Source organism: Leucoraja erinacea, chromosome 25 (assembly GCF_028641065.1).
Source record: "Leucoraja erinacea ecotype New England chromosome 25, Leri_hhj_1, whole genome shotgun sequence".
Classification (NCBI taxonomy): Eukaryota; Metazoa; Chordata; class Chondrichthyes; order Rajiformes; family Rajidae; genus Leucoraja; species Leucoraja erinaceus.
Window position 1 is genome coordinate 30,889,846 of NC_073401.1, and position 26,079 is coordinate 30,915,924.

The 26,079-nt window shown below is 45.4% G+C and overlaps 2 protein-coding genes across 4 annotated transcripts in view; both read left to right on the forward strand.

Moving 5' to 3' along the window:
• The window catches only part of LOC129709233 (scavenger receptor class B member 1-like), a 37,918-nt gene extending 22,914 nt beyond the window's left edge, over window positions 1-15,004 (forward strand). For 2 of the 3 annotated variants that reach the window (XM_055655457.1, XM_055655459.1), the window contains 3 exons: window positions 1,624-1,675; window positions 5,260-5,415; window positions 12,546-15,004. In XM_055655457.1, the coding sequence (XP_055511432.1) occupies window positions 1,624-1,675; window positions 5,260-5,415; window positions 12,546-12,671 (334 nt within the window). In that variant the 3' untranslated portion in view covers window positions 12,672-15,004. Of the gene's footprint in view, window positions 1-1,623; window positions 1,676-5,259; window positions 5,416-6,564; window positions 6,682-12,545 lie in introns of all 3 variants that reach the window. The other variant, XM_055655458.1, reaches the window with a different exon arrangement.
• A 149-nt stretch (window positions 15,005-15,153) lies between these two features.
• LOC129709234 (scavenger receptor class B member 1-like) overlaps window positions 15,154-26,079 on the forward strand; it is a 36,000-nt gene continuing 25,074 nt past the window's right edge. The window contains exons 1-2 of the mRNA XM_055655460.1: window positions 15,154-16,306; window positions 16,484-16,651. Of these exons, the coding sequence (XP_055511435.1) occupies window positions 16,535-16,651 (117 nt within the window). The 5' untranslated portion in view covers window positions 15,154-16,306; window positions 16,484-16,534. The remainder of the gene's footprint in view (window positions 16,307-16,483; window positions 16,652-26,079) is intronic.

Genomic DNA, 26,079 nt, shown 5'->3' on the forward strand with positions numbered 1-26,079 from the left:
GGAGGGCGATGGAGGCAGGTTCCCTGGATGCTTTCAAGAGAGAGCTAGATAGGGCTATTAAAAATAGCCAAGGGATATGGGGAGAAGGCAGGAAAGGGGTACTGATTGGGGATGATCAGCCATGATCACATTGAATGGCAGTGCTGGCTCAAAGGGCCGAATGGCCTACTCCTGCACCTATTGTCTATTATCTGATTGTCCAGACCAGGGATCACAGACTGAACCATTCCAGACTGATTAATGCAGAATCCTTGGAATTCTACCCCAGAATGTTGTGGAGTCACAGTCACTGCCGCCGCCCACACGCACTCACTGCCCGGTCTCCAGTGTTTTCCCACTCTAGGGGCCCGGTCTCTGCCCACACTCACACATGGTCTGGACGTTGGTTGTAAGGTGGTGATGAAAGTAGTTGAGGCAAGTTCGTTGGCTATATTTAAGAGGGAGTTAGATGTGGCCCTTGTGGCTAAAGGGATCGGGGGGTATGGAGAGAAGGCAGGTACAGGATACTGAGTTAGATGATCAAGCATGATCACATTGAATGATCACAGTTTAGGGGGCGCCATCTTGGGGCACGGCTGCCTAGCCAACAGCTGTCTGTCTTTTTCACTCTTTTCCTTAATTTTTAGTGAGTTTTGTGTTTTGTTTTTAGGAGGTCTAGACTTTTTTTATGTGGGTGGGGGGGAAGGGGGAAACTACTTTCTAGGTCCCTACCTGGTCGGAGAGGCAGCTTTTCTCCGGGCTGCACCGTCGACCCGTCCTCGCGGCCTACCAGCGGGCTTGGGGAGGCGTTTTCCTGTGGGACCACCCAGCACCTTCGACTTCGGTCGCGGCACAGCGCTGGAGCGTTACCGCGGAGCGGAGCGGGCGATGCCTTGCCTGGGTCGCCGCGCTGGAGCTCCGGTGAACTGAGACCGCCGAGAATAACATCGCGAAGCTGCGGGTCTGTGGAGCGAGCAGCTGCTGGTGGCGGCCCTGTCTTTAACATCGGGAGCCTGGGATCTCTCGATGAGATCGCCAGTGGTGGAGCTCCAACCGTCGTGGCGTTGTCGGCTTCGGAAGCCGCGGTCTCCGGTAAGGAAGCGGCTGTTCCAGGTGTCCCAAGCCGCTGTGAGGACTCTCCCGACGCCGGAGCAACAGCACCCGGCGAGAACAGCCTGGAACATCGGACCTCCGTAGAGGCAACTGGGGAGGCCTCAATAGGCCCGACTATGGGTGAACTGGAGTTGGGGACTGGACATTGTGCCTTCCCTCATAATAGAAACCATTGTGGGGGGATGTTTTTATGTTAAAGATTCTTATTGTTCCGTTTCCAAGATGGCTGCCGGAAGGAAGAGTGAACGCTGGCGCGATTAGCTGCCGCTGCTCTCTCTTTGAATTGTGTATTGTTGATGTCTTATTTATTTATTTATTTATTTTTATTTTTTTGTTGTTATTTTTTTGTTTTGTTTCATTCCGCTTGCATGTTTTGTAATCTGTTTACTAAATTTTGTAAGGTGTCCATGAGAGTCCTTGAAAGGCGCCCATAAGTATAATGTATTATTATTATTATAATGGTGGTGCAGGCCGAATGGCCTACTCCTGCACCTATTGTCTATTAACTATATATATGTTTTATTTCCAAAGGGAGACTGGGAATATGCAGCCGGTGCTGCTGCCATTGCTCTGGTTTGAAGAGGTAAGTCAAGCAGTTGGTTTAAAACTGTGTTGAGCTAACGTCACAGCAGTGTTGCTGATGGGATAGAAACATAGAAACATAAACCACTCGCAGGTTGAGTACCGGTTCCCCACAGGGCTGTGTGCTAAGCCCCCTCTTATACTGTCTCTACACCTACGACTGTAGTCCGGCCCACAACCACAACCGCATCGTCAAATTTGCTGACGACACTACTGTGGTCGGACTTATTTCAAAGGGAGACGAGGCAGCCTACAGAGAGGAAGTCCTGAAGTTGACAACCTGGTGCTCAGAAAACAATCTGGCTCTGAACACCAGGAAAACAAAAGAGCTCATTGTCGACTTCAGGAGGCACAGCACCGACTTAGCCCCCCTACACATCAACGGCGAGTGTGTGGAGAGGGTCAACACCTTCCGGTTTCTCGGCGTCCATATCGCTGCTGATATCTCCTGGACGGACAACACGACGGCGGTCACCAAGAAGGCTCAGCAGCGGCTGCACTTCCTGAGGGCCCTCAGGAAGCACAACCTGGACTCTAACCTGCTGCTGACCTTCTACCGCTCGTCCATCGAGAGCCTGCTGACATACTGCATTACAGCATGGTATGGCAGCTGCACCATGGCAGACAGGGAGAGGCTTCAGAGGGTAACTAGGACAGCGCAGAGGATCATTGGCTGCCCTCTCCCCTCCCTGATGGACATCTACACCTCCTGCTGCCTTAGCAGGGCAAAGAAGATCATCAAAGACAGCTCCCATCCTGCGTTTGGACTGTTCGACCTGCTGCCCTCTGGAAGGCGCTATAGGTGCATCAAATCCAGGACAAATAGACTCAGGAATAGTTGCTTTCCGAGAATTATAACTACTATTAATTCTAATTCACACATGCACTGACTTCACTGCCCAACACGGACTTCCATCTGTATATATGTATATATGTATGTAGCGCCACAGAAGTTGTGCACCTATTCCCGCCCCCATCTCCCCCCCCCCCCCCCCCCTTCTCCCTTCTGTTTTTTGTTTTTTTTCTGTTTCTTGTTTTTTGTGCTAAATTGTATGTATGCACTGAGTACGAGCAGCTTTCATTTTCACTGTACATGTATAGTGACAATAAATGGCATATCTATCTAAAGCTCTGTAACAGACAGGGGGAAGCAGTGGAGAGCAATAGTGGATCAGGTCGTTGAGTTTACTATCATATGCACAAATAGGTTAAAGTACAGCCAGGTACAATGAGAATTTTGCTTGCAGCAGCATCACAGGCACAGAGACATAATGCAAAGCCTAAATTACACCCACATTCTATGAGAGTAAAAAGAAATAAGACTTCAGAATAACAAGACCTTCGTGCAAGGAGACATAGGATTAGGGTTGTGCAGTTTGTTTTAATAACATAATCATATACTTTATTGTATGTTTTGCAATGTACGAAGAATTTGATTTGCCATAGTCAAACCTATAAAAATACATTTTAACATAAACATCCACCACAGCGACTCCTTCACATTCCTCATTATGATGGAAGGCGAAAAAAAAGTTCAATCTCTTCCCTTCTTTGTTCTCCTACGATCGGGGGCCTCGAGCCTTCCGTTGACGGGACGATCTTGGCTCCTGCAGCCGACGGTCAGGCCCGCCGCATTGGGGCGATCAAGCTTCCCGCGCCGGGCGATTGAACATAGAAACATAGACATAGAAACATAGAGAACAGGCCCTTCTGCCCATAATGTCTGTGCTGAGGTCATCTCTTATCTACTTGTACATAATCCATTTCCCTCCATTCCCTGTATCTATCCACAAACCCCTTAAATACCACTTTCATATCTGCCTCAACCACGAACCCTGTTAGCATGTTCCAGGCACCCACTTGTAAAAAAGAAGTTGGGCCACACATCTCCTTTAAACTTTGCCCATCTCACCTTTACGTTATGCCTTCTAGCATGTGATTTTTGCACCATCGGGGAACAAGGTTCTGACTATCTACTCAATTTATGCCTCGCATAATTATCAGGTCTCCCGCAACCTCTGGCATACTAGAGAAAACAATCCTAACAATCTGTCCAATTTCTCCCTGCAGTTAATACCAGGCAACATTTTGGCCAACCTCCTCTGCCCCTTTACAAAGCCTTTACCTCCACCTCCTCCAACCTCATCCACTGTATATGCTGTTCCAGGCATCAACTTCTCTACATCGGCGAGACCAAGCGCAGGCTCGGCGATCGTTTCGCTGAACACCTCCGCTCAGTCCGTCTTAACCTACCTGATCTCCCGGTGGCTCAGCACTTCAACTCCCCCTCCCATCCCCAATCTGACCTTTCTGTCCTAAGCGTCCTCTGTTGTCAGAGTGTGGCGCACCGCAATTTGAAGGAACAGCACCTCATATTTCACTTGGGCAGCTTACACCCCAGCGGTATGAACATTGACCTCTCTAATTTCAAGTAGCCCTTGCTTTCCCTCTCTCTCCATCCTCTCCCCATTCCCAGTTCTCCCACCAGTCTTACTGTTTCTGACTACATTCTATCTCTGTCCCGCCCACTCCCCTGACATCAGTCTGAAGAAGGGTCTCGACTGAAAACGTCACCCATTTCTTCTCTCCAGAGATGTTTCCTGACCCGCTGAGTTATTCCAGCATTTTGTGTCTACTTTCACATTCTTCCTGTTTGGGGCGACCAGACTGCATGAGATATTCCAAATCAGGGCTCCACCAATGTCCTCTCAAACTGCAACATGACATACTGACTCTGATGCTACATGCAAGCATACCGTGTGTCTTCCTTACTATATCTACTTTCAGAGAACTATGGACTTGGACCCGAGATCCTTTTGTGTATCAATGTCATTGATGGTCATGCCGTTAAGTACATAATTTTTCCCATTACATTTGGCCTCCCAAAATGCAACACTTCACACTTGCTCGGATTAAACACTATGTGCCATATCACCGCCCATTTCTGTAGCTGACCTATATCCAGCGGTATACCTCGACAGCCTTCCTCACAGCCCACGATCCCAGCAATCTCAGCGTCGTCTACAAACCTACTAACCAACCCGTTTACGTCTAAGTCATTTATATATAATGTAAATGGCAGAGGCCCCAGCACAGATCCCTGCAGAACTGCACTGGTCACAGGCCTCCAGCGTGAATATTGTCTTACTACCACCACCCTCTGTCTTCTATGAATAAACCAGTTCTGAATTGATACAACCCAGTCACTGTTAATGGGGACATTATCTCAAAGTCCATGTAGACAACATCCACTTGCATGTTCACCCTATAAACGCATGTGTTTCTACCAGATCAGTTTCCTTCCACATCTCAAAAATGTATGTTGATACTTAATTGGCCCTAGTGTGTGAGTGAGTGATAGAATCTGGGGGAGTTGATGGGAAAGAGGGGTGAATAAAATTAGATCAGTCAATGGACTGTAGTTGGGAAAGAGAACAAGATCAGTCGGTGACTGGAAACACAGTCCATGCTGAATGGAGGTGTTGGGGTTGCGTGTGGTTTCCCATTAGAGCGCATTCAATTGGAATGGAATCACTTCAAACTCGAGAAAACTCTGCAAATGTAACCCTTCTATTTATTTTGTAGAGTGGGACTATCGATGGCCCAGCAGTCAATACTTTCTACTATTTCATGGTGGTGTTGCCAGCCATTTGTCAATATCTTCAGTACATCCTGTTAAGTGCAGGCTGCATCTTGGTGGTGGTTGCTCTTGCTCTGGGAATCGTGCCCCTGAAAAAGCAGGTAAAGTCATTTAACTATTTGAGAATATAGGCTGAGGGGTTTGTAAATGGGACTCTCGTTTCAATTGATATTAAAGTATGAATCAGGCATGAGTATAAAATTCCCACATGAAATCCTGACATTAAGTTAATTAACATGTCTCTATGCCAAAATAAATTAATTTTATGATGCCTCCATAATTTAAACGTCATATTACTCTGTTCTCAAACCATGAACAAACCTTTGTTCTCCAACACCTTATATTGTAGCTGCATAGAAATCACTTGGATCAGGGTGTTTGGGATTATATTTAAACATTTGCAAATGACAGCAAGCTTGGAAGTGTAAAAAGTAAAGAATAAACCGCAGGAGGCAGATGTAGGAGTGAAATTCAACACCCAGAAATAATGTATCAGATCAAGGAGTGATCATGTAAACAAATAGGCACAAGCAAAACAGTCTTCACCAAGTATACTGTGCCATCAAGAATTAGATCATCTAATAGTCCCACCCTGACACCCAACCCCACCCCACGTCAACCTAACCCAGTCCCAGTCCCCTCTGTGCCCCTAAAATATCAGACGTTACCACAAAAAGATCAATGTCGAAGCTCTGAAGAACCCCACAAACGGATGCCAGCCAGTTCCTGCCGGTCACCTCCCCTCTGCAGGGGGGCCAGTCGGAGCTTGCTGTCGACATGAGGTCTATCACAATGGGCACCAAGATGAAGCAGGTTGGATAAACTGATGGATGAATTCTTAAAAAGGAAATTGGAGATGCAAGAAACTGCCAATGCTGGAATCTTGAGCTAAAGGCGTCAGGCAGCATCTGTGGAGGGAATGAACAGACGACATTTGAAGAGGTTGCTACAAACACGAGGAGTTTGTCACCGAGCTCTGCAGCATGGAAACAGGCCTTTGGTTAGCCTCAACACCAAAACACATTTAAATAACAGCTTTGATACATTAATAAAGTATAAATTTAAAAAGTAAATATATTGTACTAAATATATAGTATACTAACTACAGTCAAAATATTAGCAAAAACATGAAGTAACTAAAATACAGTGACTAATAATTCACAACTCAGTTTGTGGGTTATGAGCTCATTAGTAAACTTTTAAAACTTAATGTAAACTATCAAACAATAAATTGATTAATTGCTTTATAGGACAAAAAGATTTTATTTTGCAATAGTAAGCAATGCACTGAGGAAACTACACTCGATCCAGAAAAATCAAATCCAATGGCTTGTGCCAAGAAACTGGAACCGGAAGTCTCCATTTAGGTGGGTACTTTTGCTGCCTGGTTCCAGGTGTGTATTGGGGAAGTCAATCTCCTTAAACATGTGCTTTAACCCAGGACTGCACAGGAGACCGTTACCACCCCCCACCCTGTGATCCAGAAATGAACCAAGTGACAGAGGATTTTGTGTAAAATAAAAAAATGTCTCCTTCAAAACATCCCCCTCTCACCTTCAAACTATGTCTTCTAGTATTTGATATTTCCACCCTGAGATAAAGGTTCTAACCATCTACCCTATCTGGACCTCATAATATTATATACTTCTGTCAGGTCTCCCCGCAACCTCAGATGCTCCAAAAAAAACAATCCCTTTGGCTCTCAGTCTGAAGAAGGGTCTCGACCCGAAATGTCACCTATTTATTTTCTCCAGAGATACTGCCTGACCCACTGAGTTACTCCATCCAGCCTTTTGTGGCTCTCTTACAAGTTTGTACAACCTCTCGTACTGGCCAATATCCTCTAATCCAGGTAGAATCATGGTGTACCCTTTATGTTCCACTCCATATCCTTCCAATAATGGGGCAAGCAAATCTGCACAGTGCTCACGGTGTTTGATAGCATGACGATAAAAATACTATAAAAGCTATGGGGTCATAGAGTCAAACAGTCAAGCTCTTTGGCCCATTGCGTCTGTTGTGTATTTGGATGCTTGGAACAGACTTTAATAAGGCTCGGACACGGGAGTAATCTAACAAGCTTCTTTATTCCAGGACGCCACCTTGAGTCTCCCCCACACATGCATACTTGTACAAGACATCACATATACTAATTACATATGCTAATTATCACATACCTAACACTCCTCCCCCTTTAACTTGGAGGCAGGTAACACCATTTCTATTACATACACCGCAGCGTCCACTCTACCAAGTACCCATCTGTACTGATCCCAATTGCCAGCACTTCCCATGCCCTGGATTCTAGTGGTTGAGTTGAGGAAACGTGGAGGATTGCGTGCAGTTCTGGGCACCTCACCACAGAGCCTGTCGGCCCTGTCCCTGTCCCTGCCCCACTGCTGCTGATTTATCTTTGCTTTTCCTGGTTATTACTGTCAGTGATCTGCATTTCCCCCCAATCTCTGCCCTCATTATTGCAATCAAATTGATTCTCTCCCCTGCCCACACCCCCCCACCTCTTCACACTGAGGCACGTAATTATTTTGTTAATTATATATTCATTAGTTGAGCTCCTTTAGCCACTGACTCCTTAGAATTGCTACGCGTTGCTTCATAGATTCTGAGTCAGCTGACAGTTTGTGCAGTGAACAGCACAGCACAGGAACAGGCCCTTCAGACTACATTGTGCCAAGCATGATATCGTTAAACTGATCTCATCTGCCTCTATATGATTCATATCCCTCCATTCCCTGTATATCCCTGCATATCCATGTGCCTATCTGAAATATTCTTAAACACCACTATCGTATCTGCCTTCACTACTGCCCCAGGCAATGTCTTTGTTCCAGGTAGCCACTACTCGATAATAAAAACTTGCCCCAAACATCTCCTTTAAACTTTCCCATCTCAACTTATGGCTTTACCCACTGGTCTTGGAGATCCCACCTGGAGTTGTGAAAAAGGTTCTGACTGTTTACCCGTTCTATGCCTCTCATCATTTTTATATCCCAGTCTCTGGGGATCGTGGAGCACAGTTTATGACGTGCTTCAATTGCACCATCGCCACCTGTTGGTTGATTAAAATAATGGATAATTCATCCTAAACATAGTGTGAAAATTAAAATTCCAAATGTGATGACTGTAACTAATTAATCAATGCCCAAGAATGAAATACCCTCTGGTTAATTACAATGAATTGTGATAGAATAATCTTTAAAGAGATGCAAATACCGTTGAATGTTCACCATGTTGAACAACACTGTGTAACTCAGGGGTCGGCAACCTCCGGCCCCCGGGGCTTTTCCCCTTGTAATCATCTGGCCCGCCGAGCGCCGCCCATGAGCGCAGCCGAGCCCCTCCCCGAGTGCTTCCCCAAGTGCAGCTGAGTTCTGGCTGTACCGCATCTTGCGTAAAGCTGCCAGCACGGCCGCGCACCTTCTGTGAACACGTTTCAAAAAGAACTGCAGATTCTGGAAAAAAATCATAGGTTCAAGTTCAAGTTCAAGTGAGTTTATTGTCATGTGTCCCTGTATAGGACAATGAAATTCTTGCTTTGCTTAAGCACACAGTAAATAGTAGGCATTTACTACAAAACAGATAAATGTGTCCATATACAGGTGCACAACCTTTTATCCGACAGCCTTGGGACCAGACACTTTTCGTAATTCAGAATTTGTCGGTCTTCGGAATGGAATTTTTTTAGCGTAGATTTTAATGGCTGGCTCAGTGGTAGAGTGCTCGGCTCATATCCGCAAGGTCGCGAGTTTGCGCCTTGATCCCGGCAGTTACTCGGTCGCGAGTTTGAGTCTTCAATGTCGTTTTTTCATGCAGAATAAATGTTTGTATGAAATGCAGTGTAGGAGAGGTGTACTGACTGTGTCGGCAGAACTTTGGAAGTGATTGCCCACCAGTCTAAAACGCCGCTGTGTCTCCCTGTCCCTGGGATAGCAGGGGGCGATCAAACAGCACAATACCCCCCTCCCCCTCCAACTCCAGAGGAATCCGCTCCCCGATGGGCCGCTACGGCGACAAGTGGCAGTTTGCCCACAGCCCGAGCTGCGCCACCCCAAGAACACGACGTACCTTGCACACCATCCGCTTCTGCCCCTACGTGTTCCTCTGGAGTTGGAGCGGGGCTGGGCTGGAGTTGCTGCTGGCTGTGGGTCTCGGGGATCTCCGTGCTTTCAGTGGGCCTGGGGGTCGCTGTCCCGTTGGTCCTGACGTCTCCGGCCACCCCCCTGGACTGGAGCTGAGACTGGGAACTGTACCGCCCTTGCCCCCTCCCTCTGCAACTGCAAACAACCCCACTCTCCTGCAAGGGCGGTACAGTTCCCGGAGGATAGCAGGTGGCCGGAGACGTCAGGACCAACAGGAACCCGCTCCCCGATGGGCCCCTACGACGCCCCGAGCTGCGCCCCGTCATCCGCAACCCAGGTTCCTCTGTAGTTGGAGCTGGGCTGGGCTGCTGCAGGCTGTGGGTCTCTGGGTTCTCCGTGCTTGCGGTGGGCCTGGTGGTCGACGTCCAATTGGTCCTGACGTCTCCGGTGACTGCACTAACCTGCTGGCTGCCATCACCGACGTGAAGACAGTACAAAGCCCCCGCGCCGGTGCGATGAGCGGGGAGCTGGAGAGGGGAGGGAAGGGGTCACACACATGGCCGGGAAGCAGAGGGGTGTAGGTGGGGTGAAACTGAAGGGAGCGACAATCTACTGCTGCCTGCACGCTGTTAAAAGGTTCCCACACAAGACTCACGATACACTGTGTATCGTGAGTCTACCGTAGGAACTTTTTAACGCAGCTGGCAGGTAGCAGCATATTGTCAATTATTAACCCTCCCGCGCAATATACCCTCACCTTCTCTTTTATGAATGGGGATTTAGTTCCCCTTTCTTCGAGGACCGACCGGAGGTTCCGCTGTCACCTCTGCGGGCCGCCCTCGGTGAACGTTTTCAAGGACCTTTCTTCAAGGACCGAAATAATTTCGCTATTCGGAGGTTTTCGTTATTTGGATCTTCGGATAAAAGGTTGTGCACCTGTACCATGATATAAATATATACACACATGAATAAATAAACTGGTAAAGTGCAAATAACAGAAAGTGGTTATTAATGATCAGAGTTTTGTCCGAGCCAGGTTTAATAGCCTGATGGCTGTGGGGAAGTAGCTATTCCTGAACCTGGTTGTTGCAGTCTTCAGGCTCCTGTACCTTCTACCTGAAGGTAGCAGGGAGATGAGTGTGTGGCCAGGATGGTGTGTGGGTCTTTGATGATACTGCCAGCCTTTTTGAGGCAATGACTGCGATAAATCCCCTCGATGGAAGGAAGGTCAGAGCCGATGATGGACTGGGCAGTGTTTACTACTTTTTGTAGTTTTTTCCTCTCCAGGGCACTCAAATTGCCGAACCAAGCCACGATGCAACCGGTCAGCATGCTCTCTACTGTGCACCTGTAGAAGTTAGAGAGAGTCTTCCTTGACAATCCGACTCTCCGTAATCTTCTCAGGAAGTAGAGGCGCTGATGAGCTTTTTTGATAATTGCGTTAGTGTTCTCGAACCAGGAAAGATCTTCAGAGATGTGCATGCCCAGAAATTTGAAGTTCTTGACCTTTTCAACCATTGATATAAATGGGGCTGTGGGTCCCCCTCCTCCTTCCAAAGTCCACAATCAGTTCCTTGGTTTTGCTGGTGTTGAGGGCCAGGTTATTGCGCTGGCACCATATGGACAGTTGCTCGATCTCTCTTCTGTATTCTGACTCATCCCCACCAGTGATACGCCCCACAATAGTGGTGTCGTCAGCGAACTTGATGATGGAGTTCGCACTGTTGTTCGCTACGCAGTCATGGGTATAGAGTGAGTACAGCAGGGGGCTGAGCACGCAGCCTTGAGGTGCTCCCGTGCTGATTGTTATCGAGGCTGACACATTTCCACCAATATCAACAGACTGTGGTCTGTGGATGAGGAAGTCGAGGATCCAGTTGCAGAGGGATGCGCAGAGACCCAGTTCTGCGAGTTTGGTAACCAGTTTGGAGGGGATGATTGTGTTAAATGCCGAGCTGTAATCAATGAATAACAGCCTGATGTAGGAGACAAAAATACTGGAGAAACTCAGCGGGTGAGACATGCAAGGATTGCATGAGGCTGCCTCACCTGCTGAGTTTCTCCAGTGTTGTTGTATACCTTCTGTGAACACGTGATTTGATGCCTGCCATCCGGGCCCTATGCAGAACAACCCTATGCCCACCCCTGGTGTAGCTGATATCATGGACTAGAGCCTTTTCCTGTTTGTTCTGATAAATCTTGCAACTTCATTCAAAATATCTGAATCAATAATTATCATTAATTCTTGGTTTCGCATGGGTAGTAGTAACATAGAAAATAAGTGCAGGAGTATGCCATTCGGCCCTTTGAGCCACCACTGAGAAGGACATGGAGGTTAATTGTGACGTCTTGAAGACAGTCCATATTACAGATGCAATAGAAACATAGAAAATAGGTGCAGGAGTAAGCCATTCAGTTCTTCGAGTCAGCACTGCCATTCATTATGATCATGGCTGATCATCCAAAATCAGTACCCCGTTCCTGCTTTCTCCCCATATCCCTTGATTCCGTTAGCTCTAAGCGCCAATATCTAGCTCTCTCTTGAAAACATCCAGTGAATTGGCCTCCACTGCCTTCTGAGGCAGAGAATTCCACAGATTCACAACTCTGGGTGAAAACGTTTTTCCTCATCTCAGTTCTAAATGGCCGACCCCTTATTCTTAAATAAGGGGTACGCCATAAGTCCTGGTTCTGGACTCCCCCCAAAAATGTTTCCTGCATCTAGCCTGTCCAATCCCTTATGAATTTTATATGTTTCTATAAGATCCCTTCTCATCCTTCTAAATTCCAGTGAATACAAGCCCAGTCACTACATTCTTTCATCATATGTCAGTCCCGCCATCCCAGGAATTAGCCTGTTGAACCTACGCTGCACTCCCTCAATAGCAAGAATGTCCTTCCTCAAATTAGGAGACCAAAACTGCACACAATACTCCAGGTGTGGTCTCACCGGGGCCCTGTACAACTGATCCTTGATCCTTGATCGCTACCTTTAAAGTCATAACTAATGCAATAGTTTCAAATCTAGACTGGATTGTTTTCATCCGTATAACAGAGCATCCAGTGCATTTGTTGCTGTGTGACTACCCCTCATTTATTGCCACACTTTGACTGAACTTGACTTTATTGTTTAGGTTCCACACAGGAAGAAAGTGTCTGGAATTGCAGCAGTCAGTCAGGAAGTCACTGAACGATCACTGCTGTTGCCAGCTGACGCTGCCAACACCTCGCTTGGACAAGCTAGATACCTGATGGACTGAATTTTAATTATTGCTTTTAAATACTAATTTTAGATATTCACTTTGTATTTTGCATTGAATGTTTTCTTTGAATTATGTAACTCACATAACCCGTGAGAGAGTCATGTTTCCTCTCTGCTAACTTGTATGTTCTTTGTATACTGATCACTGAAATGCAACGATGCAGACAAACCATCCGTTGAGGATTCACTTAAGTTATAGTTTAATATTGTCCACTGTCTCTCCAGTCGTCACCACCCTATTCTTGCTTGTCAACCAGGCTATTCCTGGTCGCCACTGGTTTGGCCAGCACAGTGATTGATAAAAAAAATACATCTATTGATGCTCCTGAACACATCATCAGTGATGTAACCTGGGGTCATTGGGTGTTTTGGGTCTTTCAACATCAGACACCTTTACCCAGGCGACCCAGCCACGGTTGATCAGACCACGACTTGTGGCCAGATGGCATTCGCTCCTCCCCATGGACCCCCTCTCCTAATCCAGAGCCATCGCGAGGCCTTCTCCGCTGCCTCTGTGGTATTCTTAATGGCTCTTCTCCTCACCACTCCGTTGATGCCCAGTGCACTCAAGGCTTTGTAGAGCGATTGCCCTGCAAAACCTCTGCAGCCAACCTTGATGGGCAAACACCTTGCCTTCCAGCCCTGCTTACGGCAGTCTATGACCAGCTCTTTATACTTGGTCATCTTCCTCTCGTGGGCCTCCTCCAGACGGTCCTCCCACGGCACTGTCAGTTCCAACAGGACAGTGTTTTTGGACGCCTCTGAGGAGCATGTCTGGCCTCAGGGTGGTCGTGGCAATGTGCTGTGGGAACTTCAGCTGTTTCACCAGGTCTACGGAAAGCTGCCAGTCCTGCGCAATCGCCAGGATTCTGACAAAGATTCCTGGCTGCTGTGGTTCTTGGCAGCTGCACTCCAGCCTTCACAAAGGTGATCATCTGGGTGGTGGGGCGTGCTCGTCTGCAGCTGCTGATTCCCATGCTGATGGCTTCTGCAATGGGTTTAAGAACCTGGGCGTGATGCCAGGTGTACCGGCCCTGCCCAAGAGCCTTCGGGCAGCAGCTCAGGATGTGTTCCAACTTTCCCTTGCCTGAGCATTGCGGGCAATCTGGAGATTCCACTTTGCCCCAGATGAAGAGGTTCGATGGGCCGGGCAGGACATCATACACTGCCTGGATCAGGAACTTGATGCGCTGTGGTTCAGCCTGCCAGAGCTCAGTCCATGTGACTTTTCAGTCCATAGCCTGCTCCCACCTTGTCCAGGCCCCCTGCTGCCTCACATCTTACCTCCTCCACCACTGCCCTCACTTCCTCCTGGACCAGCCTGCGCCTCTCCTTCCCCTTGGCCTTGTCAAACTGGGGAGTTGGAAAGATTCCCAGACCAGCTCTTCCCCGAGTCACTGCTCCCACCGGGTCTCTGGCGTATCCGAGACTTGCATCATTATAACATTATTAAGTATTAACCAGATGACATCCAACCCTTTGACTTGATCGATAACGCATTTTCAAAGCTCAAAACCTCAAACCTGCAATGTTACTGTGCAGGTTTTAAGGGGTAATATATTTAGGTGCAAATATTTAGAATAAGACTCACCTTGGGCATTGAAGTGACATCGCCTCCGAGTAGAAATGTACAGGTATCATTTCTAATGTTCTTTTGATTTCTATACTACCAAAAACGGATGAAACCATTTTAAGTCCATTTGTAAAGACGTGTTTCAGGTGTTTCACTGACTTGGTGTAATGCTGTTACTAGGTCTCAAATATGTTTGAAAGCTTTTTTTAAGCTCAATTATGCAGATTGCTCCATGCACCATTTGCTAACTTTTAAATAAAAAATTCTGAAGAAAATTACTTTAAAAAAAAAAAAAAAAAAAGTGTGGTCCACTAGCAAACACAAATTCTACAGACAGATACATAATGATGGAGTACCTTGGCGGGTCAGGCAACATCGCTGGAGAAAAGGAATAGGTGAGGTTTTGGGCCAAGGCATTTCTTCTGCAGATTTTGTGTAGATTTGTACGTGAAAGTACTTCAATGCTATAACTATTATTGTTGAATGTAAACACAAACCAGGGGCAGTAGGCCCCTCGAGCCTGCTCTGCCACTCACCATGATCTTGGCCGACCTGCCTCCGCCTCGTCTCATTGCCCTCATGTAGATTGGTTACATTACTTACTAACCAATGGAGTGCTTTATTAATCTAAGCTCCGCCTACTACTACACCATTCATGTTATTGTAACCGGACATGTGCTGTTAGTTGGTGATGCAGCACAGTAGAACTAACATGTTGTATGTTGTATACATTTCTCAATAAATACTGCTGTACCAGATCCTTGAGTATGTGGGACTTACTCAACACCTCAATTCCCCAAACTTCAAATATTTATCTACTTCAGAGTCATCAGGTTGCAGGTGCTGGAATCATTAGGGGAAAAAAAGCAAAGTGCTGGAGGAACTCAACAGATCAGGAAGCATCTGTGGAGGCAATGGACTGGAGATGTTTTGGGATGGGGCCCTTCTTCAGCAAATTGGCAAATGGAATTTAATTCCGACAGAGGTAAGTGATACATTTTGGAAGATCAAATAGTGGTAGACATATGCGTTAAAAATAGAGAATGAGAGAATGGTGATCAGAGGAATCCAAGTCACAGAAGGAGGCAACACATGTCAATAGAAAATGTGCACCATGCTTGTCTTTATAGATCAATGGAAATAATTTAAGATTTGTTTTTTTTTTAATGTTCTTAAGGTCACCATCTGCCATACCGTTACAGGATCACATCACTTCAGGTGATCTTCCCTCCACAGCCTCCAGCCCTGCAGTGCCCATTTCTATATCCTACCGGATTCTCAACAGGACCTCTTATATGTCCTTTATTTATGCTTGCGTGATTTCAAGCTTAATAGCACCTTTCTATTTGGTGACCAACACATCACACACAACCTCCAAGAGTGTCTTGAAGTCTCTTGACCAAATAATCATTCACCTCAAGGAAACTTACTGAATAGTAAAAGGCTTGGATAGAGGGGAGGTGGAGAGGATGCTTCCAGTAGTGGGAGAGTCTGGGACTGGAGGTCAGGATGGAAATGTGGTGAATTTGTGGAATTCTTTGCCATAGAAGGCTGTGAAGGACAATTCAATGGATATTTTTAAGGCAGAGATAGATAGATCCTTGATTAGAACGTGTGTCAGGGATTATGGGGAGAAGACAGGAGAATGGGTTTAGGAGAGAGAGAGATAGATCTATGATTGAATGGCGGAGCTGACTTGATGGGCCAAATGACCCTATCTTATCACTTATGACTTTAATGTATATTGTAACCATTTGTGCTAAATCATTTTAATAGATTGTAAAACAAGAATACTCCAAAGGTGTGCAAACCGACCTTTACTCGGGTGACATCAGCTTTGCCACGTATACTTTCATTACCCAACCACTAAGGTTAGATTGTACCACTAAATCAGTGATTATCTAATGACAAGGGATTATATAAACTGTGTCCTTTGGCTGCGAGGTGTCCTTTTCAGACCGTAGGGAGTGAGGAGCAGGTTCACTGGTCCCTGAACACTGAGACTGGTGACAATTCCACATTGCTCGGGGTGTTGATGCATCCTGCTCTGATTTGATGTGGTAAAGGAGGAAGTTGCTACTTACTGTATACTTTACATACCTAAGACTTTTATCAATGTTTAAATAACCGCCATTAATTTTTCATAATAGTTGCTGTCTACTTTGTACTGATCAATCATTGACTTGTTCCAACTCTCTCCTTCAGAGAGTCATTGATGTCCCAATTCTCTCCTTCAGAGCTGTGTTTGGTGACATTGATCGTGGACGTGCTACTCTGGGAGTTCTGGGATGGCCATCGCCCGGCAGAGGATAGTCCACCTGTTGGTGGCCGGGCTGCTGCTAGTCACAGTCGGCCTGGTCTTACACTTTGTCACGCCGCTCATTATCCAGGACCAGGTTATTAAGGTAGGAAACAGGTCTTGGTTCTGGTGTCGTGGACTAGTTCGGCAGGAGAGAGTGATTCACTGACAGCAAGCATTGGTTCAGTGACTCCCCGAGATGTATGGGTTTCAGCTGTTAGGAGATTTTTTTCTTCCATTTAGGTGAGATGTCAGAGGATTCAGGTTTATTATTGTCCTGTGTACCGAGATACAATGAAAAGCTTTGTTTTGCATGCTATCCTAACAGATTAGATCAGATACAGTGCCCTCCATAATGTTTGTGACAAAGATCCATCATTTATTTATTTGCCTCTGTACTCCACAATTTGAGATTTGTAATAGAAAAAAATCACATGTGGTTAAAGTGCACATTGTCAGATGGCATTTTTTATCCATTTTGGTTTCACCATGTAGAAATTACAGCATTGTTTATACATAGTCCCCCATTTCAGGGCACCATTATGTTTGGGGCACAGCAATGTCATGTAAATGAAAGTAGTCATGTTTAGTATTTTATTGCATATCCTTTGCATGCAATGACTGCTTGAAGTCTGCGATTCATGGACATCACCAGTTGCTGGGTGTCTTCTCTGGTGATGCTCTGCCAGGCCTGTATTGCAGCCATCTTTAGCGTATGCTTGTTTTGGGGGCTAGTACCCTTCAGTTTTCTCTTCAGCATATAAATGGCATGCTCATTTGGGTTCAGATCGGGTGATTGACTTGGCTACTCAAGAGTTGACCACTTTTTAGCTTTGAAAAACTCCTTTGGTGCTTTGTTTGTCATCATTGTTTTGCTGTAGAATGAACCACCGGCCAATGAGTTTTGAGGCATTTGTTTGAACTTGAACAGCTAGGATATGTCTATACACTTCAGAATTGATTATGCTACTATCATCAGCAGTTGTTTCATCAATGAAGATAAGTGAGATAAGTACCTTCAGCAGCCATACATGCCCACCCCCACCACCGTGTTTCACAGATGAGGTGATATGCGTTGGATCTTGGGCAGTTCCATCTCTCCTCCATACTTTGCCCTTGCCATCACTCTGATATGTTCATCTTCATCTCATCTGTCCACAAGACATTTTGCCAGAACTGTGGTTGCTCTTTTAAGTACTTCTTGGCAAACTGTAACCTGGCCATCATATTTTTGCGATTAACCAGTGGTTTGCATCTTGCAGTGTAGCCTCTGAATTTCTGTTCATGAAGTCTTCTGCGGACAGTGGTCATTGACAAATCCACACCTGACTCCCGAAGAGTGTTTCTGATCTGTCGGACGGGTGTTTGGGGATTTTTCTTTATTATAGAGAGAATTCTTCTGTCATCAGCTGTGGAGGTCTTCCTTGGCCTGCCAGTCCATTTGCAATTTACTTTCTTTCTTCTTATTGATGTTCCAAACTGTTGATTTTGGTAAACCTAAGGTTTGGCTGATGTCTCTAACAGTTTTATTCTTGTTTCTCAGTCTCATAATGGCTTATTTGACTTTCATTGGCACAACTTTGGTCCTCATGTTGATAAACAGCAATAAAAGTTTCCAAATGTGATGGCAAGACTGGAGGAAAGACTAGGTGCTGAGAGCTCGCTTATATCTGCATTAAGGAGGCATTTAAACACATCTGAGCAATTACAAACACCTGTGAAGCCATGTGTCCAAAACATTATGGTGCCCTGAAATGGGGGGACTATGTATAAACATTTCTACATGGTGAAACCAAAATGTATAAAAATGGCCTTTAATACAATCTGACAATCTGCACTTTAACCACATGTGATTTTTTTCTATTACAAATCTCAAATTGTGGAGTACAGAGGCAAATAAATAAATGATGGGTCTTTGTCCCAAACATTACAAAGGCACATTAATAGTATTCAGAATTCTGATTAAAACACAAAATATTTTCAAATTAGATTTTTTGTGCGCCCAAATTGGGCGAGGCAACATCAAAGCAGAGTCTGAGATCAATCATTGATCTGAAACGCTGCCCGATTCTCTCCATAGATGCCACTTCACGGACTGAGAATGCAGACCGTTTCATGTGTTTCATTTGGATTGCCAACAGTTGCTCTTTTTTGTTTTTTGCTTCTTGACTTCTTGTGTTGGCACATGCTATTGTTTATTGTCACCCCAGGTCACTGGTGTTGGAGATGGCATAGAGTCATACAGCACGGAAACAGGCTCTTCAGCCAAACATGCCCCTTCTATACTAGTCCCACCTGCCTGTGTTAGAAACATGGAAACATAGAAAATAGATGCAGGAGTAGGCCATTCGGCCCTTCGAGCCTGCACCACCATTCAATATGATCATGGCTGATCATCCAACTCAGTATCCCGTACCTGCCTTCTCTCCATACCCACAATGGCCACATCTAACTCCCTCTTAAATATAGCCAATGAACTGGCCTCAACTACCTTCTGTGGCAGAGAATTCCACAGATTCACCACTCTCTGTGTGAAAAATGTTTTCCTCATCTCAGTCCTAAAAGATTTCCCCCTTATCCTTATACCTGGACTCCGAGACCGCTTTGCTCTACAACACTCCGCAGAGCCCTGCCATTTACCTTGCAGACCCTGGTTAGACCTAAACTTCATCAATCATTCCTCAGCCCACCTGCCCAATTGCTCTGATGGGCGGTCTTCCTGCTGAACAAAGCAGCGGGCCCAGAACTGGATGTCCATGAAATCCTCACAGTGTTTGTGAGGAAGAGACTCTGCCACAAGACTTTAAGCTACAGATCTCTCCCTCTTCATAAAAGCAACAAAGCAGACTTTGGCCTCTCATCTGTTGCTGAGAAGTTTCTCACCTGATTAACTATTTGAGAAGAAACCTGACAGAGGCGTAGCTCGGTCTCAGACCAGCTGTGAAATGTCCACATGGTCTCCTGGTGGACATGTCCAAGGGAAGCAACACTGTTCTCATTGGCCTGACAAGGTCCCTCAGCATTTGAGGTCACCCTCTCATGGACCAGGCACTTCACTTGCGTCATTTATTGCCACGTGTACCAAGGCACAGTGACACTAGGGCCTCTGAAACGGTGAAACAGCCAATTGACATTTCCAATGGAGTGAAACAGACTGTGTCTTTGCTCCCGACTTATTTGTCCTTAAGCATGTCTTGTTGACCTTGAGAGAGGGGTGTACTTGCAATACGTTGCTCTTGACTTCTAGAGGCTGGGGGCAGGGGCCCAGGTGATGAGAGACACCGTTTACTGATAACTCCCCCCTTTGTGGCACGTCCCGAGTTTGACCTTTAATTAATTGACAAGCTTGCAAAGCCTCATCATCCTTCAGTCTTACAATTAGTCTGCACCGGACCCTGCCCCGCCACTCCTCACCACCGTTCCCCGCCGCTCCCCACCACTCGCCTGCCCTATCACTCCCCACGTCTTCCCCTGCCCCGTCACTCCCATCTGTCCCCAGCTCCTGGCCCCGAGTGTGAATACCAGGCCTGTTTTTAAAGTACTGACTTCATTTCAATCAAGGTGGCACAGGGGTGCAGCTGGTAGTGTTGTTGCCTCACAGCGCCAGAGATCCAGGTTCAATCCTGATTCAGATTTCTGTGTGGAGTTTGCCTGTTCTCCTTGTGACTGCATGGGTTTCCTCCGGGTGCTCCAGTTTCCTCCCGCACTACAAAGACGTGCGTGTTTGTAGGTTAATTGGCCTCCGTAGTGCCCCTGGTGTGTAGGGAGTAGATGAGGAAGTGGGATAACATAGAACTAGTGTGAACGGGTGATTGATGGCTGGCATGGACTTGGTGGGCCAAAAGGCCTGTTTCCGTGCTGTATTTTTTAATGGTTATATTCCATGCTGTATCTCTAGAGAGGAAATTGCAGGTGACCTGGCTGGTTATCATTAAATCTGATCTATTTAGCAATGTTACAAAATTTTTAGATTTAAAAAATCAAGTCTGCAATTTATCCCATCAGATAAAGCATAACAATGTTTAATTTGACACCTAATTCACTTTCATATCTCAAGTAATAAAAAAGTTATGGCCATTTTCATACTCGGAAATTAGCATCTTGTTCCCTATCGATTTTCTATGGACATAACAAAAAAGCTGTGATCGAGGACAGTCAAAAGCCCATAACCTTCTTAAAAATTAAGAGAACTGAATGAAATTTTCAGTTATCATAGATTGAACCATTCTGAAACAAATATAAAATAATCTTACTTGGAGGACCTGAAATTAAAGCATATAATTAGTTAGTTACCCAATTGTAGCTAATTTCAAACTTCAATTACTAGATCTAAACATCTATCCATTTCTTAATAAATGATTAACATTTTTAAATAGCCTAAGCGTCCAAATAATATTCACAAATAATTCACAATAAAACATGATTTTTAAATCTCATTTACATCAATTTATAGGCCAAATGGAAGGAATTTAGTGTTCAATTGCTGTAAATTAAAGTCAATTTAAATCGGCTTTCTAGTGGGTTCCTGTGAACGCGCTGGTTTAGAACGTTCACATTGCAGTGGATTTGTGCCCTCAAATGCCCAGAAAAATACTGCGGGATATAAAGAGCCCAAAATGAACTATTCGCTATAGAAAACTTTATATACAGGGTTATTAAGAAGCCCCTTTTAATGTAAAAATAAGGTACATACCTTTAATTGTTTGCTTTATAAAACCCTGGGGCTGCGAGAGGTCGCGGGTTTAGAGAGTGATTTTTAAACTACTATAACTATTATACAAGGCCATAAAAACTAATAATACCTTTTGCGACGGGGTCTTTCAGCGATTTTCCGTTAATGATTTACTAGGCTGAACATTTTCGATTGCGACAGCCTAGTAAAAATCGCGTTTTAAACCCGCCCCCTCTAAACAGCGCCAAAATCACACACACGGGGCTGGGACAGATTCTTAACGACGATTCAGGTAGGTTTTGTAACATACCTAATCTATTGATCAATTAACCATATTACATCTCCCAAAATATAACACCTCACACTTGTTTGGATTAAATTCCATCTGTCATTTCCCTGCTCAAATTTCTAACAATTTAGAAAATGGGATAATATTCCTTACTAATCACAACTTCCCTACAAACAGTAATCAGACCACCTACATTCCTATCACAAACAACAGAGGTTCCAGCTGTAAACGCCACTGGTCACAGGGCTGCTGTCAGAGATACACCCTTCCATCATTACCCTGCCATGTCTTCTATGGTCATTCCATCTCATCTTGGATCCCAAGTGATTTAATCTTTGGGACCAGCCTAGCATGAGAACCATTATCAAATGCTTTACTGAAGTCCATGAAGGCAACATCCACTGCCCTCCCCTCATCAATCATCTTCCTCAAAAATATTCTAATTTGTGAGACTACTCACCATGTATATAGTGTGACCTCCTCACAACTCCATGCTTTTTCAACAGAGAGTAATCTTGTCCATTATTTTCCCCTCGTTGGATGTAAAGCTCAACAGCTGAGAATTTCCTGATTTGTCCTTGTTGCCCTTGTTAAATAGGTAACATTTTCTATTCTCCTGTCTTCTGGGATCTTCCCAGTAGCTAAAGAAGATATAAAAATCTCTGTCAAGACTCCAACAATAACCTATCATAGTTCCCATCAGCCCTGGGGACTTACTTACCCATGTTAAAGTTTCTCAAGCATTTGTGGAGGCAAAGGAATTGTCAATGTTTTAGTTTGAAACCTGCATCAGGAACGATAGTGGACATAGGCGTTGTGGAGAAGAGAGGAGGAGGGGTGAGACCGGGGTTGGAAGGTGATTGTTGGATGAACTATCAAGGGTCAGTTGGATGAACAGGAGAAAGATGGTGCATGTGAAACCAGGTGTGGGAGAGGTTGGGTGATAGGCAGGCAAGATGGAGTCAGTGCAGAGAGGGAACAAAAAAGAATGAATGGGGGAAGAAAAGGATGTGAGGACCAGATGTAGATTGAAGGAGGAAGAGAGGGGAAAAAAGGAGGTAAAGGTTGCCTGAATTAGAAAGTTAATTGTTCAAGGTAATTATTAAACTTAGTACCATGATCAGCTCTAATTGCTTGTTATCTGAATATTGCAAAAAACAGCTATCAATGATAAGTTGCAAAGTGTTGCATAAAGTTTAATCTAATTTGAGGTAATGTCAAACTTTATAACAAGCCTACTCTGCGGTGGGTTCCAAGTCTAGATTGCCCATTTGATATCAAAGCTCAGTGCTTGTTTAGTGTTGAAGGCGGCAAGCTGAACTAATTCCATCTGCACACCACATCTCCTTACCCTGCCTGTTCAATGTATTCTCAATCTGCTTCTACCACTTCATCAGGCAACACGCTCCAGGCACAGTGGAAGACCCCTGCATTGTGCCTGCAATCCTAGAGGGTCAGGTGGTGGATGTTTGTGAAGTGGCGGTCACAAAGGAAAACTGAAAGGTCTGAGGGTGGATAAGTCACCTGGACCGGATGGACTGCACCCCATGGTTGTGAAGGACATGGCCTCAGAGATTGTGGAGGCATTAGTTGTGATATTTCAAGAATCACTAGAGTTAGGAGTGGTTCCTGAAGATTGAAAAATTGCGACTATCACCCCACTGAACAAGAAAGGAGCCGAGCAGAGGCCAGTTAGCCTGACCCTATCGAAGTTCACGATAAAAAAGGCCAAAGTCAGCATGGTTTTGTGAAGGGATAATCTTGCCTGACGAATCTGCTGGAGTTCTTTGAGGAAGTTAATAGCAGGACAGACAGAGGGGAGGTTGTAGATGGTGTTTACCTAACTTTTCAGAAGGCCTTCGATTAGGTGTTACACATCAGGCTGCTAGGGAAGATGAGAGCCCATGGTATTGAAGGGAAGATATGAGCATAGATTGCAAGTTGACTGGATGGCAGAAGGCAAAGAGTAACAATAAAAGGCACTTTTTTAGGTTGGCTGCCAGTGACTAGTGGAGTTCTGCAAGGGCTGGTGCTGGGGCTGCTGCTCTTCACATTGTATATCAATGATTTAGATAAGGGAATTGAAGGCTTTGTGGCCAAGTTTGCAGTTGATGCGAAGATAGGTGGAAGGGTAGGCAGTGTAGAGGAAGCATGAACTCTGCAGCAGGATTTGGACAGGTTAGGAGAGTGGGCAGAGAAGTGGCCGATAAAATTCAGTATAGCAAAGTTATGAGTTGTGCATTTTGATAATAAGAATAAAGGAGTAGATTATTTTCTGAATGGGAACAGAATCCAGAAATCATAGGTGCAAAGGGACTTGGGAGCGCTGGTGCAGGATTCCCAAAAAGTTAATCTGCAAGTCGAATCGGTAGTAAGGAAGGCAAATTCAATGCTAGCATTAATATCAAGGGGACTGGAATACAAAAACAGAGATGTAATGCTGAGGCTCTATAAGGTGCTGGTCAGGACACCTTTGGAGTACTGTGAGCAAATTTGGGCCCCATATCTGTGGAAGGACGTGCTGGCTCTGGAGAGGGTCCAGAGGAGGTTTACAAGAATGATTCCAGGAATGAGTGGGTTAGCATATGATGAGCGTTTGACGGCACTGGGCCTGTACTCGCTGGAGTTTAGAAGGTTGAGGGGGGACCTCATTGAAACTTACAAAATAATGAAAGGCATAGATAGAGTGGATGTGGAAAGGATGTTTCTACTGGTGGGAGAGTCTAGGACCAGAGGATATAGCCTCAGAATTAAAGGGAGCTCTTTTAAAAAGGAAGTGTGGAGGAACTTCTTTAGTCAGAGAGTAGTTAGTCTTTGGAACTCATTGCCACAGAGGGCTGTGGATGCAAAGTCAGTGGATATTTTTAAGGCAGAGATAGACAAATTATTGATTAGAACGGGTGTCAAGGGCTATGTGGAGAAGGCAGGAAAATGGGATTAGGAGGCAGAGATCAGCCTTGATTGAACGGTGGAGTGGGCTCGATGGGCCAAATGGCCTAATTCTATAACTTGTGAACGTGAGCTAGGCTGGGATTGAGGCACTTTGGAGGAGAGGACACGGGTTCATCATAATCATACTTTATTAGCCAAGTATAGAAACATAGAAATTAGGTGCAGGAGTAGACCATTCGGCCCTTCGAGCCTGCACCGCCATTCAATATGATCATGGCTGATCATCCAACTCAGTATCCCGTACCTGCCTTCTCTCCATACCGCCTGATCCCCTTAGCCACAAAGGCCACATCTAACTCCCTCTTAAATATAGCCAATGAACTGGCCTCAACTACCCTCTGTGGCAGAGAGTTCCAGAGATTCACCACTCTCTGTGTGAAAAAAGTTCTTCTCATCTCGGTTTTAAAGGATTTCCCCCTTATCCTTAAGCTGTGACCCCTTGTCCTGGACTTCCCCAACATCGGGAACAATCTTCCTGCATCTAGCCTGTCCAACCCCTTAAGAATTTTGTAAGTTTCTATAAGATCCCCTCTCAATCTCCTAAATTCTGGAGAGTATAAACCAAGTCTATCCAGTCTTTCTTCATAAGACAGTCCTGACATCCCAGGAATCAGTCTGGTGAACCTTCTCTGCACTCCCTCTATGGCATGAATGTCCTTCCTCAGATTTGGAGACCAAAACTGTACGCAATACTCCAGGTGTGGTCTCACCAAGACCCTGTACAACTGCAGTAGAACCTCCCTGCTCCTATACTCAAATCCTTTTGCAATGAAAGCTAACATACCATTCACTTTCTTTACTGCCTGCTGCACCTGCATGACTACCTTCAATGACTGGTGTACCATGACACCCAGGTCTCGCTGCATCTCCCCCTTTCCCAATCGGCCACCATTTAGATAATAGTCTGCTTTCCCGTTTTTGCCACCAAAATGGATAACCTCACATTTATCCACATTATACTGCATCTGCCAAACATTTGCCCACTCACCCAGCCTATCCAAGTCACCTTGCAGTCTCCTAGCATCCTCCTCACAGCTAACACTGCCCCCCAGCTTAGTGTCATCCGCAAACTTGGAGATATTGCCTTCAATTCCCTCATCCAAATCATTAATATATATTGTAAATAGCTGGGGTCCCAGCACCGAGCCTTGCGGTACCCCACTAGTCACTGCCTGCCATTGTGAAAAGGATCCGTTTACTCCTACTCTTTGCTTCCTGTTTGCCAGCCAGTTCTCTATCCACATCAATACTGAATGCCGGGTGCTTTAAGTTTGTATACTAATCTCTTATGTGGGACCTTGTCAAAAGCCTTCTGGAAGTCCAGATACACCACATCCACTGGTTCTCCCCTATCCACGCTACTAGTTACATCCTCGAAAAATTCTATAAGATTCGTCAGACATGATTTACCTTTCGTAAATCCATGCTGACTTTATCCAATGATTTCACCACTTTCCAAATGTGCTGCTATCCCATCTTTAATAACTGACTCTAGCAGTTTCCCCACTACCGATGTTAGACTGGTCTGTAATTCCCCGTATTCTCTCCCCCTCCCTTCTTAAAAAGTGGGGTTACGTTTGCTACCCGCCAATCCTCAGGAACTACTCCAGAATCTAAAGAG